This window comes from Epinephelus fuscoguttatus, linkage group LG12, assembly GCF_011397635.1.
Source record: "Epinephelus fuscoguttatus linkage group LG12, E.fuscoguttatus.final_Chr_v1".
NCBI lineage: Eukaryota > Metazoa > Chordata > Actinopteri > Perciformes > Serranidae > Epinephelus > Epinephelus fuscoguttatus.
In genome coordinates, this window is record NC_064763.1 from 41435377 (window position 1) to 41451043 (window position 15667).

General features: G+C 41.0%; 1 protein-coding gene across 5 annotated transcripts in view; it reads left to right on the forward strand.

The window, feature by feature from the left end:
- gria3a (glutamate receptor, ionotropic, AMPA 3a) overlaps positions 1-15667 on the forward strand; it is a 95659-nt gene that overhangs the window by 36739 nt on the left and 43253 nt on the right. For all 5 annotated transcript variants that reach the window (XR_007450519.1, XM_049591140.1, XM_049591142.1 and 2 more), the window contains exon 4: positions 8751-8938. Coding sequence is in view for 4 of the 5 variants with exons in the window: in XM_049591140.1 (XP_049447097.1) it covers positions 8751-8938 (188 nt within the window). In the remaining variant the exon portion in view is untranslated. The remainder of the gene's footprint in view (positions 1-8750; positions 8939-15667) is intronic.

Here is a 15667-nt window from a genome sequence, read left to right on the forward strand (position 1 = left end):
GATGCACATCAGTCAGAAATACAGGACACCGCTGCCATCTTTTTATTCAGGGTAATTTGCACATGAATGCTAAAGACAAGTGAAAAGGCAATTTGTCAAATTCAACTCAACTCATAAAGCTTACTTCTTGGCAAATGGGCAGCATTTACAGTGGATCTTTCTTTAAAGGAGATTTACACATCGAGGTCTGTTAACAGGTGTTGGGGAGGTCTACTGCATATATGAAAAATCTTAAATCAAGTCTTTTGTGGCTCCAGAGGGAGGGAAATGTAACAAAAAAAAAAAATCTCAGGGTGTGAATTTAGTGAGAGATGAGTTTGCCAGGCCTCTGTAGCCCGCTGCTCATCTCTGCCTGAGGCTAGAAGCTTGAAACTGCATTAGCTACCATTGGCATAACACACCCAAATCTCCCACCTGAACTATTGGTGGTCAAGTTGCATTGTGGGTAATGTAGGTGCCAGGTTTTCATAAGGAAGAAGAATACTTGAAATAAAAAAGTTGATATTTCTGGTTTTGCTGCATTGACTTTTATTATTTTTCTGAACTGTCCATTGTGAGACTGACGATACGTGTGTTTACATGGAGCCATGTATTCCTTTTGCATTCGGGTTGGAAGCCCTACCCAAATAGAAATGCTCCTTGTAAACACCTCAACCCAAATGAAAACAGCCAACCTGAAAGTAAATCTAATCGGGTGCACAGGGGTGGAATATTCCTTTTCAGAACCTGAATGGAAGAATTTTTCTGTCTTGTATACACCTCCTACCCGATTCCAGCCATTCCGGGCTTTCTGCACATGCTCGTTTCCTTGCCCTTCTGGCGCCATGACGTATATAGCACCCATAGCAACGGGCTGAGATAGAGTTAGACGTGTTGCACTCACCGGTTTCCATTCTCCACAGCACGGTCTTCTATCTCCCTTCTTCGACCTTCTACCTCCCTTCTCCTCCTCAACAGACGAAGCATTAGCAGAACAAGGTTGTTGTCGTACTGCTGCTTCAAGAATATAAGCAAAACAAGCCCGAAAAAGGCACTAAGAATGGCGTCACCAAGCATCTTGTTATCTGGAGCGAGGACTACAGTGTTTTCTTCTGGTAAGGGTAAACACGTAACATCCGCCCCGCCCCCTATCCAATCAGAAACCTTCCCTGCCCCAAACCTTGCGCAGACCCGAATCAAGGCGATTAAACTGATTTCCCGTGTAAACCCTCATTGGGAATGAATATTTCCCATGTAAACTACCTGGAAAGACTTTAATTCAGAATGATTTCATTCAGATTTATTTCTGAATAAGAAGCCATCATGTAACCACACCCAGTGTAATTAAAAGCACCATACTGAATCAGTGGAATACTCCTTTAAAGATATTCAACAACCTTGTACACTTTAAGGATTGAGTTGGTATCTTTTATTAAAAAATAACTTTTAAAAACTATTACTATATTCACACAGCACTAAATGAGACAGATAATCTCTGGGAAAAAAAAAGATTCCTCAATTATTTTATTCCTCAAATTATTTATTCCTTAAATATTCCTCTGACTCCTCGTGTTGCTTCTAATGACTTTTTCAACCGTAAACAAAAACAACCAATCAATCAAGATTCTGTCACTGCATTGCCCATTTCTCACCCCAAATGTTTTCAGAAACATATTTTAGTGTACTGTTGAGCTGTAAAATGAGGAGGCTTGTTTGGAAACAGTTGAGCCAAAAGAAGACACCGCCCACCGACTGGAGCAAACTGTCTTATTTTACGGCTAAACAGTACACTAAATTGTTTTTCTGAAAATAGGGCTCAAAAGGGTGACGTAGTGGAGGTGGAAAAACTGTGATGCATTGTGGGCTTTGCGGGCAATTGGAAAGTTGTTTACGTTTCGCGACGCTACACTTGTGTTCCGTTGTTGTTGTTGTAGCATTTTAAAAGTAACTGTATCATGTGAAAATGGTTCAGACTTGCTGTGTCATTAACTGCCACAAGCGTTCTCACGATCGCCACAGGAAGAAGATCGATTTGATAGCAAAAACTGAAATAGAACTAGGGACAAATCTAACACAGCTGTGCAGTCAGGACTTTTAATCCCGTTTTTAAAAAAAGAAAAAAAAAAGTACACATCTTGATGTCGCTAAAAACATTGTTTCTCAGTTGTCTCCACAGGAGTAAACTTTTCCTAAATTGTCCCACCCATGCATGACGATGGAGAGTTAGAGATATATGGTGTGAAAATGCTCTAATTCTGAAATAAATAACCGAGAAGCCCATACATATTTACCACATAAATGCAGAGTGGATTTCAGGCTTCAAAATATTTTTTGTTTGAAATAAATTGGTCCAGCAGACACCAAGATATGTTAGTCAACACCTGAGCAAGCAAGCAGGCAGCACCACACGGAGGTGGGACACAGTGAGGCTTGTAAAGTTTACCTACCTCTGAAATGACGACGGTCTTCTCTTTAGGAGGTAAATTCGGTGGTCTTGCACCCACCCAAAGTTTGCTCGCCCATGAGCCCTTAAAGATTTGGCATTGCTAAATTCGTCGCCGGTATAATAACTTATACTGTTGATGAGATAGAGGACAAGCTCAGCTTCAGACAGCGGCGGCAGGGCTTTTAAATCCCGAGTCCAGTCTCTGTGCTCATACGGATCCACTCCACCTTTTTTCTGGATTCTGTCAAGGTACCGAGCCTTTGGAACAGTGTCCAGTTGTCTCGGTACTGTCTGACACACTTTTCCTTTGCCCGGTCCATTTAAATCTCTCACTTCACGCCTCTCTCCCGGCGCAACGCAATGTAAACAAAACAATTTGCCTGTAAAAATGGCGCTGGTTACACACAATGCATTGCAAAGTCACGTGCCCTTTTGAGCCCTATAAGCAATGCAGTGATATCTTGGCTCATATTTTGACAGTTTGACCGCAGTTCATGAGCAGTGTTTGACAGCTGTGTTAGAGACTCCTCAGCTCTGATTGGTTGTTTTCTGTGGGGCGTGACAGATTCTTGTAAATGCCATTAGAGGCATTAGGAAGAGGAGGAGGGACGTGATTTTCCCTCAGACTGTCTGTTTTATTTTCATAAAAGTTACCAACTGTAGTTTTAATCAAACTAAATATGATTTTAGCTGTGAGGGGAAAAAATAGTTGTTAATTGTTACAGTGCAGAGAAAACTGGATTGTGAGATGTACTGTCATCAGCTAATTGGAGCTCTAGCTATCTCTCTGAATCTAAAGGGAAGCCAGTCGAGAGCAACCCAGCATCCTCTGTGTGTAGTTTAACAGGACTTGTCTGCTTCTGGATTTGACCATTTTGTTTTTAAGATGTTGTCTGACTTACAGCTGCTTCTGTTAAGATGCATACTGATGTCAGTGAGAGTGCAGTGTCTATAATTTAGTTTCTGCAAGCCTGTAAAAGTTTACAGACACACTTTAAATCCCCTCTAGACATATTTAAGATGTTTAAAAAATACTCTGCTTTGAATAATAATTTGTATCTAATATGTTTTTTCCACAAAAAAAGTTCTATTACACAGACTGCTTTGCCCTCGATCTATAAATATGCAAATATTCATTTCAGAAGTTTAACTGCTGGACACAAGATGTCTCCTACTTTACAGAATAGTTTATTCTCAGTGTGTGTGCACTGACGGGTTCAGGGTTCAACATCACACTGGTGTAAGTTGCATTCTGGACCATGTTTGGCTGTCAGACTGTCTGTGGTGTCTCAGTCGTTCATACACGTTGTAAACTCTGATTTAGGAAACTTTCCACCTTCAGCAGTTGAGTGAAAACAACTTTCTAGTGTCAAACTCTGCACACACATCACTCTGCACAGTGAAGGTCAAACATCCAAGTGAAATAAAAATAAGCAAAACACATTTTTTTCTAGTGGAGAGGGGCTTTAAAATTCAGGTGTAATGGCAATAACAATTCAATAATTCAAGAAATGAGGAGCTCTAATATTAAAAGGGCATGTTCAACAGACTAATGGCCTCACTGAGGCTTCATAAGACCCATCCCTTTACAAATAATGCATGGATGACTTTGTAACCCGCCCAAACCCTGTCTACAGTATTAATGAGCACTGACTTCTATGCATAAGCTATTAAAACATACACACAGGAGGTGATATAACAGCTCCAGCAGCCATGATAGTTAAGAGCAGTCTGGTGTGTGCTGCAGGGAGGTAGTGCATCACTGACATCATGACTGTGATACAGAATGAGAACCAGTTTCCATTTAACCCATGTGACGCCAGCGTCCAGTAGAGAGGCTCTATGGCTGACTTGTATTTACATAAACACATTTTATACCAGCTTATTCAGCACCCGTAATAATACCCATTATTTTATGGAATCAGCAGTTTTATCTCTGCTCTGAGAGAAGAGGGTAACGCAGCATATGATGCTGCTTTGCTCTGCTCATTTGGTCCAGTCAGCTGCAGTATGTTGGCTATGGTAAATCATTTGCTTTCTGTCTGTTAGTTATGACCCAATACGGCACATAATGAGCTGCTGCCACCGTGCATTGTCACCACCACTCAGCATGTTCTGCACACGGTTTTTCACATAATGGAAATATGCAAATTTCCTCTGTACGTTGTCATTATCTGTCTCGGGAGCTGTTATTTATTCAGCTGTTTTTGTGTTGTTAATATTTTTTTCTGCTTGATAAGGTGTTACCTTTGCGAGGGTCACTGGTCTTCCAACATGATACCTTTTTATTGGCTGCAATTCATCCCTGTTTGTACTTTCTGCCTCAGAGCCTCTCATCAGACGCTGGATTTGTATTGAGTTGCATTCATTTTAAGTGAAGTCACTGAGATTCCAGAGGGGTTTAAAACTGGCATTAGATATCAGCTTTTAAACTTACGAAGCTCATTAATCAACGATGAAGCAGGATTTCAAGATGTTGCAAAAATAGAAGTTCCTACTGTGCAAGACAGTGTGGCCAATTCAAACATGTCTTTGAACAGTCAAATATAGACACACATTTCACTTAAGTCAAATATCAGCCGACCTAAACTTAAAAAATCTAAGCCAGTTTGATGCCTGCTGTTTCAGCACAGAGAGATTGATCACTTCTATTTTCTGCCAATCAGCCAAACAATGTGTTTACAATGATCTTGTACCGATTACTCACAAGACTAAACATAATGTAAATGCATGTACATAACCAATAAATGTACCTAATGTATTCATATGGTACGAAACAGTTTAAAATGAACTGTTGTGATGTAATATTGCCTGCTGCACTGTGTTACAGTTATTTTGACACACTTATGGTTTGTCCCATAACACTGGCAGGAGCGTCATTATCATACACTCAGAAACATATCTTACCATATAATGACAAAAACTCTGTGTGTCTGTTCCACGTTTTTCTCCTCACTGACTCGGTCAATCCATGTGAAATTTGGCACAGTGGTAGAGGAAGCAATATTACATCAATTGGCCAAAGGGGGGCGCTATAGCAACCGATTGAAATGTCAAACTTTGAATGGGCATATCTCATCTTCTGCTTATATAGATTTTCCGCCATTTTGAATTTTTTGAAAAACACTTCAAATGGATCTCTTCCTAGGAAGTTTGAGCGATCTGCATGAAACTGGGTGAACATAATCTAGGGAGCAATATCTAAAGTTCCCTCTTGGCAAAAGTTGGAAAACTTCCTAAAACTGAGCTTCTATAAGGCAATGAATATTGCGGAGGGCGTGGCTCATCACATAAAGGTGTAGAACATCTCAAGGGTTTCACCCATCACCACGCAACTTTGTAGGCATATGACCACACATAATCTGAGGGGACCCCTCCATTATTGAGCCCATCAAACAAAATGGGGGCGCTAGAGAGCTCATTTCTTATCTAGGCCTAACCGCCATATGGATTTTTACTAAACTTGGTAGATATGTAGAACAGGACGCCTCAAGGTGACTGGAGAAATTTAACTCTAATTGGCAACTGGGTGGCGCTATAACAACAGAAAAATGCTTCAAAATGGCTAAAATGCGACCGATCGCTGTGGCTCCCCCTGTGGACCAATGTTGGTGTTGTTTCTAATGTTTGGTATGACTAAGTCATGGTATGGTATGCTGTACATAATCACGGAAACTGTCAGTGTGTCATTCTGTCAGTCAGTCATTCTGTCTGTCCCACGTTTTTCTACTCACTGACGTGGTCAATCTATGTGAAACTGCACATAGGCATTGAGGACTGGCATAGGTAGAAGGTGACACAGCTACCAATGGGTGTGGACTAGTGTTTATTAATGTTATAATAATGTGCAGAATTCAGGATGGATAACTAAAGTAGTCAAGAAGTGCTTTGACTGTAAAATCTGAAAGGTCCCTGGATTCTTAACCTTTAGGAAAAGTAACCAGACAGAATTATTGGATGTTTTCCAAAACTTTTTATTATCCCATATGGTTCTACACATCTATGTGACACTTAGCTCAAAGAACAGTGTGTGTGTTTGTGTGTGAGAGAGAGAGAGTGTGTGTGTGAGCATTTCACCGTGTTTGTCCTCAGATAACAGATGTTTTGTTGAATCGACTTCATAAAAACTTCAAATAGCTCAGCAGGAGGTTCTGGCATACTGAAACAATCCTAGTAATCACACAGTTCACCTTCACTTCCTTTTAACTTCACAGCCTTTATATCCTAACTTACTAATGCCACCCAGTAGCAGATAATACCTCCTCTGCTTTTACTGTAACAATATCAGATTAATGCAGAGGCGGAGTGGCAACAAAAAGAGAAGAAATTTCTGTCTAGCAGCCCCAGTTTGGAAACATATTCCATGTGTTGGGCTAATATGTAAAAATATGAAGCAAAATTTTCAAGATTTTCTGCCTCACGTTTGTGTGTACAGGAAGCAAAAATTTAAAGATGAGTTAATGTAATGATCACCTGACACCTAATCTGACTTAATAGCGTGCTTTCAGATTTATTTAGAATACTGCAAAACAGTCAACAGTGTATAAACACAGAATTAAACCAGGAGCAGCAGAGTTTATCCACAGGAGCACACTATGTTTATGTTGAGTAAGTATTTAATAAGTCATTTTATTGCCGGGCTGGTAATCAGGCGCCCGCGAACACCTGGTTACCCTCAGGGAGCCAATGAGTCGCTCATGTCAGCCGTCGCTCACATCTACGTGGTCAATTAAGCTGATGCTATGACTGTAGTGCACCCAGACAGTCAGTGCATGCAAACAGCCCAGAACATGCTGATGGGGAGAGCTATGTAAGGTGTTAACAAAGGGTATATCACGCCGGTGTTGGGACAAAAAGACCGTCCCTCACAAGACTGGCCCACTGGAAACATTTCCAAACTTCCCAATGGCCAGTCAACACCCGAATTAGTGGATAAATAGCTTAGTGCAAACAAAACTTTATGAACAGGTGCACTGATTAAAGGTGCGGAAAATGACCAAGGGGATCTTGATAGGTCGGTGGCTGTTGTTTATTCCCAGCCAAAACTCTTGTTTGTTTTCCCAAAGAGAATGTAAAAAGGCAACAAATGACTTCAAACAAAACAACTAAAGCTCTCTGGTCTCTTTCCCTTTCAGCCAGAGTCACTGATGTGTCATTTCGGCTGATTTGGAAACTCTTTGTGGCCCCTGATGACTGCTGACCATGTAACCCCCTTAGTAAACTATCAGTGAAATCATCCAAAATCCTGCAGGCGCATCAGGACTTTTCAGTGTCGCTGCTCAGCTCGGTTACTGTCAGCTCAGCTTCTTTCTTTCATACACCTCATCTACTGATTCATCCCTCGGTACAGTGAGCTCGGCATTGAGTTACGGCGATTGTGCTCTCTGAACTGCCTCTTTAGCAGTCCGTTTCACTACATTTGCTGGAGTGTGTGCTACACGTCTTACTGTTGTGTCTTTGCTCCCTACTTGTGTTAACTCTAGCCTTACATTTGCAAGTTTGAATTCCTCAGCGAGGCAGGAGAGAGATAAGTGAGGTGACCTCCTGTGACACTCTGCTAAGGCAGCATGGGACGCAGCCAGTTCCCAGTTAATAGTTAGTTAATTATGCTCTGTAACCTCTCTGTCTTTTTTTATGGGCGCCGCAGCTTTAACTTAATCATTCGTGGGTCTATCGACCTCTGTGGACTCTTGTTCCGTCTTGTCTTTATTCCTGAATCTGCTTTGTCTGTCAAAGTTTTGCTAAACTTGCTTCTCTGATATTAACTTTGAAATGAGTCACTGATGGTGTGTATCTGACAGCAGTGATGTATAAATATCCATACACTGTAAATGCTACACTGCGAGAGCATGGGGCTCATGTTTAATTCATCAATAAGCCCAAAGCATTGTTTTCTTGGTTTCTCGGAATTCAGATTGAACAAACACAACAGATTCTTCAGATTTTTTCTCCCACCCACCTACTCTAACAACTGTCCATATTTCATCCTCTACAGACTGTTTGAATATCACCCAAATGGATACAGATCAGACCTTTTTTTATTCTGAAACCACATGGTACATTGTTTATCTGCTGTAAACAATTTCTGTCTCCATCCATTTTATATCTTACAAGAGGATTTTACTGTTCAAATAAACATTTCATCACTGCATCACAAGTTTGTTAATAGCTGTAATAAAAAGCTGGTCAAAGCAATCTGTCACTAACCATAGTTGAGAGCTAGAATACCTTCACACGTCTTATTTACAGCACAGCATTTACCTGCTGGTGTGCTCTTAGAAACAGACAGTTGTGTGATGGAGCTCTTTTCTCTCTGTTCCTCCAGGTTTTGCAATCCTCCAGGCCATCATGGAGTCAGCTGTCGCCAATAACTGGCAGGTGACAGCTCGCTCAGTGGGGAACATCGTGGACCCCACAGAGTACAGACGCATCATCGAGGAGATGGACCGCCGGCAGGAGAAACGCTTTCTCATCGACTGTGAGGTGGAAAGGATCAACTCCATTCTGGAGCAGGTACTGAGGCAGCACGCACCACTAGTTCGGCCTGCTTTATTACATTTCTGTCCTTAAATACCTTTATTCAGTCTCGTGGCTGTGCATGCTCCAGTGTTTCTAAAGGAGTAAACAGTCTTCTCCTCACTTTATGCCTTGCACATCAGCTACACATTTAGTGCAATAAGGCACTCTCCTGCCTTTGTTTGCTCCCCACTTTTCGTTCCTTTTTGTTATTACCCTAAACACTGTGAGTGCATCATGATTGCCTCAGATCTCAAGATTCTCATTTAGAAGACGGTGTTAAAACAGGCGAGACGGGCACACTCAATTAGGGCTTGTTATTTGTTGTTTCTGCATGCACGTTGTTTGAGGTCACCTGGGCTTAATTCACGTGGAGAAATTAAACAGCCTCCTCATCCTTGTTTCCTAGGTGATCATCAGCTGCAGTTTTCCCACATGAGTCTTGATTCAGATTTCAGTGTTTGCTAATGCGTGCTGCTCTCTGTGGCTGCACCGCACAGAACACTTTATTGTCAAAAACGTAATAAATGAGGGTTAACTGGGAATTTGCGTACTTCCTCAGAAGATCGTTAGTGTTCATTTGGAGGATTAGAAGCTACAGCATGTTGCACATGTGGTCACATTTTGCCTTGCAAATGAGTTTTTAAGTGCACTGTTCCTGAAGATTTGTGGAGTTAGATAGACGCCTGGAGTTCTCATCCGCGTGTCTTTTGAGCAGCAGCCTATCCCTGCTTCAAGCACATGCATGGGCTTTTGCTTAAATAGATGACTGTTGACAATATCTGATTACAGGGGCTAGGGGTGAGTGGTGTATGTGAGTAAGTGTGATGTAAGATGAATGAAGGTGATAACATTTGGATGTGTGAATGTACATTTATGTTTTATGTATGTTAAATATTCATGCTAATCTGACACCTACCTGTGATATGTATATATTATCATATATATCAAGACATTATGAAATTACTTTCTTCATTTTCATTTAATGAGAGTAAAAGCATGGTGGAATGCATACAGTTAAATTAAAATAATTATGCAAAAAGAAAAAAAAAATCATTCTCCACTTACTAAACCCAGTCCTGACCTGATGCTCCCAACCCTCACAGGACACTTAACATCTAAAGATTACTTCTAGTATAGACTACACAGTTTAATGTGTTATTTGGAACCGAGTAGCAACACATTTTATTCCCTTTATAATAAGTTCAATCAGGAGAGACACGTTTTTATGGTAAAAGAATATTAATTAACATGTGAATGAATGAATAAGAATGTGGAAAGTCTTTGGCGATTAGACCAAAGATACTGGATTACTACAAGATGGCCCACCTACAGTGTACTCCCATTGTATGAAATGGTATACATTTCCGGTCTCCTAAGTAGGCGTTGTCCTCCGTACCCCAATCAAAGACGATGGAGAACCGCCAATCAAAGACAAGTATCCCCAACCTCGCTTCTGTCAACATGTGTGTACCCGTACTGGCCGTAAGCTAAATAAATAAACGGTCCGTGAAAAAAATATTTTTTCCAGCGGATGTCTTAGTTACAACATGATTGAGCTAACTGGAGTAGTTTCATGTCGTATCCGACAACTGATGCTTTCTTTTTCGTGATTTCCCAAAACTGAATAAATACCACACATAGCAACACAAAACTGCTTTGCTAGCTCAATCATGTTGTAACTAAGATATCCGCTGGAAAAGATATTTTTTTTAATCCAGTATCTTTGGGGAAACTGCACTGATTTCAGCACCAGAGAGGAGATATCTGTTGCCAGATCTTGCGAGAGTGTGTTGTTGAGACAGAGACAGGTCTTGAACAAAGTAAATTTTCTCCTGATTTGTCCGTCTGAAATTTGCCATTTTGGTGTCAGAATGTTCTGATGATATGTGGCTTGTGATAAATGGGTCCAATATCTGCTTCTGTGACTATGGGGCGAAAGAATCGGCCATAATCTGTAATCACGTTCATTTCTCCCACTGAAGTCAGTGGACTCAGGACCTGCTGTTAGTCTCCTAAAGGGGCGTGGTGGTTGCGAACCCCACGTGACACTGATACAGGAAACTGACTCGCAGTGGACCGTCTTGGTTTATCCACCGTCTTTGATTAGACCCCGTAGAGATGGTTTGATTTAAGGAGGGTGATGAATCCATAGTCGAATAGGGAACTGCATCAGTTTGGATCCTTTTTACAACCCTACCATGTGAGTCTGACAATGTTATAGAGGTGCAACATTAAATCAGTTGAGTGTTGTTTTGAAGATATTCTGCAACCTTAAACACTTTAAAGCTACAGGTTTAGCTTTTTACAACTAACAGGGTCATATTCACACAGTCCTGCACGAGACAGGTGCTCTGTATCTGTAAAATAATCTGAAATTATCTGTGAAAACAAATCATATTTATCAACCAACCAGAGCTGAGGAGCCTCTAACGTAGCTGTCAATCACTGCTCATGAACTGTGGTCAAACTAGGCATGAATCAAGAGTCTGTTACTGCATTGCCTATCTCTCGCCTCAAATGTGTTCAGAAATATATTTTAGTGCACTGTACAGGTGTAAAATTGTTTGCACTTGGCACTTCAGTAGATTGTTTGAATATGACAAGTGAATTAATGAATAAATATACACTAAAATAGTTAGCTTGCCAAAAGAAATGGATGAATCGCTGAAAGTGTCGACTAAAAGTAATGAATATACAGTTGGAATATTTAGCTAAAATGGATGAATAAAATAGCCAAATGTCCAGTTTGTGCCAGTAGTAGTACAAATATGACTTTGACCAAACTTTGACATTGACAGCTTGATTGTGTGAATAAAAATAAAAGAATATTGTAAAATATTGAAAAAAAGTGTTGAGTAATACCCAGTTAATGATAATGTCAAATGAACTCATGTGGAACCTGACGGGTGACCCATTCATCTGATGAACGTATTATCATCTGATAGGGTGCAGGGTTATGTCTTAAAGCAAAGGTTGGAAACCGCTGATCTAAACCAACCTCTTCTTACATTTTTATGGCAAGAAATGCAAATAATTACTGAGCAATTTTAGAAGGAAAACCTGGCAGAGCGTGACATTGTTATTGCAACAAGTACTCCGACAGAGGTCAGGGGAGAGGTGGATTGCTGGGCATACAAAGTGTGTTACTTTGACACTGGAAACTTCAGTTTATGTTGTGTCAGTGTTGGTTTATTTTAACCATGAGGCAGATCTTAATTTTAATTTCCTACACCAAGCCTTTAACACACAGTTCTTCTTAGCAAATAAAATGTGTCTGATTTGGCAGTTAACAGTTTCTCCTCAGTTTGGGTTATTGCAGCCGCTGTACTCCGCTGCTGCTGCTGCTGCTGCTCAGCAAATTAACATGTTACAAAACCCATTAAGCCCACAAGTAAAGCCTGTTTTGCTCATTTGAACCATTAATCCCGAGCACATCTTAACCTTTTGTTCTTTGCTGCAATATTTGTGTGTAAAGCCTTCTGCCCTCTACGTAATGATCTTCATTATTGCCGGCCTTACGAGTTTCACTCTGACCTTCACTGCAGATCTGTCTTCATTTCCTCTGACGAGGGGGAATATTTTTAGTGACGGCACAGAACATTTTCATTAATTAGGAGAAGTTTGCTTTTCTCTGCCCTTCACGTTGATACGCAGGGTTTCTTCAAATGTTCTCAAATTGCCTCCATATTAGATTCAAGTTATCGAATCAGATAATAGGGTCACTTGGGTTCACGTCAGGCCGATCCGATCATAATCTCTTTACTGTGGCGGATTAATGCGAGTGGTGGCCATGTAGGCAGCATCTGTCAGGCGCGTGTCTCTCCAGATGCATGAGAGCGGCAAGACAGGCCTGCGTCTCCCGAGATGGATTCCTTATACGAGCTGTGACATCAACACTTGCTTTAATGTAATATCAGCTCCCAGTGTAAGTAGGACACACTGTCCCATAACAGCAACAACAATGAGCCTACTATAAATAGCCTACCCTCCTAGCCTGAGGGAAGATCTCTCACAAAGGCAGGAGTGAGCAAACACAACTGAGATCACTCAGGCATCAGGAAGCAAACGTTCTGGACAGGATTTATTTTGTAAGCAGAGACCAGGATTTGACCTCATAAATACAATAATTATAGAAACAAAATGTTCTTATACCTGCACGAAGGCTATTATTTTTACACAGTGGGTTATAAATGAATGTATACACAGATAGTTATCATTCAGTTTGTGCTAATTACTTTTGTCAGAGTAGTTTGACTTGTAACTGCACTTTATTTGTTGATAAATGTGCTGTAGGGTATTTCTGCTCCCCTGCTGGCTCTCTCGCTGCCTTTAAAGTATCAGTCTGTCTCATCCCTTCACTAAAGTAAAGACGGAGCGATAAACACCTTTAAGGCTTCTCATCAATAATAGAGGCACAGTGGATTTATAATCGCTGCCAGAGGAGCAGTCACCTCCAGCCTCCTCCTGCACAGTGGACAGACAGTGAAAGAGTCAGACAGAGAAGAAAGAGAGCTTGTGGGAATTGAGCCATGTAGTGTGAGTCTCTCTGTCTGGTACTGTGGAGGGAAATAGGAGAAGTGCTCAACGCCCAGAGGTGCACTGGAATTCCACTCCCAGTCAGTAGGATAGTAAAACAAGATGCTGCATTAGGGATAAGATTACATCTGTGTGGGTGATATTTAATCCTGTATGTGGATTGTAGTTTGGTTTGTTGCTTTGTGTGGGCGTTGGTTTTAAGGCCATGACATAACAGATAGTTTCTGTAGCATCAATATTTTCTCTGGAGGGGGTTATTTTTTTTTTTACATGGTTGTCTGGTCCCAAAAATACAGCATATTTAAACAAGAGTCAGCCTGCATGGCTGTTTGAGGCTGCTACTCAGGTACAGCAGTGCTCTCAGCTTCGTGGTAACATCAGTATACTGACATGCTCACAGTGACAATGTTCACATGCTGAGGTTTTCTGAATTTACCATGTTTACCATCCTAGTTTAACCCGTTAGCCAACTGTTAACATTTTCTAATTAACACTTAACTCAAAGTACAGCTGAGGCTGGAGGGAATGTCATTTGTTTGCAGGCGTTTGTTGCTACATAAACACTTAAAGCCTCCCACAGACTGTGAGATTGTATCAGTCTTATAAGTATTGTGTGAGCTACACTGTGCGGCATGTATCTAATAAACTTTGGTATGACATCAAGTTTGATGTATGCAGACTGTATGATGACAGTGTGCAGGGGCGCTGCCAGGGATTTTGGGCCCCATGAAAATAATTTTTACTGGGCCCTATACACAGCTGGCTGGGAGGCCGCCGAAAATTTTTGATGCTATTTTACATAAAACTATGCATTTTGATGGTATTTTTGACTGTCATTCCCACATTTGTGAAAAAAGAACAATCTCTTCACTTCCACATTCCTCCCTGACAAACTTGAAGAGGAGCTTCAAAGCTTCAAAGCTTCAAAGCTTTGTTCGATGGCACGGGATTTGATTGTGAAAAAAAAAAAAAACCCGAATATTTGGCCTTTTTTTCCTGCCGTTTCTTGGGGGGACCTTGACCGCAACACCATCTCCGAAAAGGAAATAGAAAGCCTGACGTGCGATGAATGGAGACCTAATATCCTGCTTGAACACAGGCAACTAAATTCTTTCAACAATGTGACTCGAAATGATAAAATAGATGTTATTGATGTAAAATAATATGCTGATGGTGACATTTTCCACCGGTCCGCTGCGCTCTGAGTCTGGTGTCAGTGACACATGCTGCTCTGAGTCGCACATCTGTCTGCTAGCGCTGCAGTGCGCGCCGAGGGTTTTTAAATTTTTAGTGTTAAATCAAAAGTTAAACACTACTTATCAGCAACCAGAAGTGGTTTTTGTTTGTGAATATTTTTATCTTAATTCTAGGGTTGCAAGAAACTAACTTTTCGCCATAATTTGTAAGTTATTAACTTTTTTGGACTTTTTTGTTGTTGTTTGCTTGCTCATCCCTAACTCTGAATATTAACTTTGTCCCTGGTCTATAAGCATCTTATAGACCAGGGACAAAGTTAATATTCCATAACTTTCCACCACATGAACCACTAACAAACCCACCTTGCTTTTTGAAATACTGGGTGACATACTGTCGAGCCTTTGCTTCTTTCTCCTCTCTTAGCTTCCTTTCTTTCTGTTTTTGGCTACCTGATTTTTGAGGCATATTGCCGTCTCCGCCTCCTTACCCGCTGTCAGTGGCAAATTACGGCGCACTGCAGCTGATCCAGTCGGTCTGAACCATTTTACGTAAATAGAGAGGGGGGGCGTTAATGTTTCCAAAACAAATAAAGTTATTGTTACCAGTACATTATAAATAAAATATATTTGTGATTATAAGTTAGTTAATAACTTAGTGTCATATTATTTTTTTATTTTTTGTCAGGCCTCTCTGGGCCCCTCTTAATCATGGGCCCTTAGAATCCTTCTCCTTTTCCCCCCTTTTCGGTGCCCCAGACAGTGCGTACTGAATCACAGGCTACCACTTGCATGCAATAGCTTCCCATACTGAGTGTGCAAGGATGCTGCACGAGTTATTACTTCTCTAACCGTGAAGCACAACATAGAGGGCCACATTATTAAATAACCTAAAGTTTAGTTGGCACTATATACCGTGGTGTGTCTGTGTGTGTGATTGCTAGCTGCTAGGTCGCTCACCTGCCAGCTGCAACTCCACCACTATTTCCTTCCA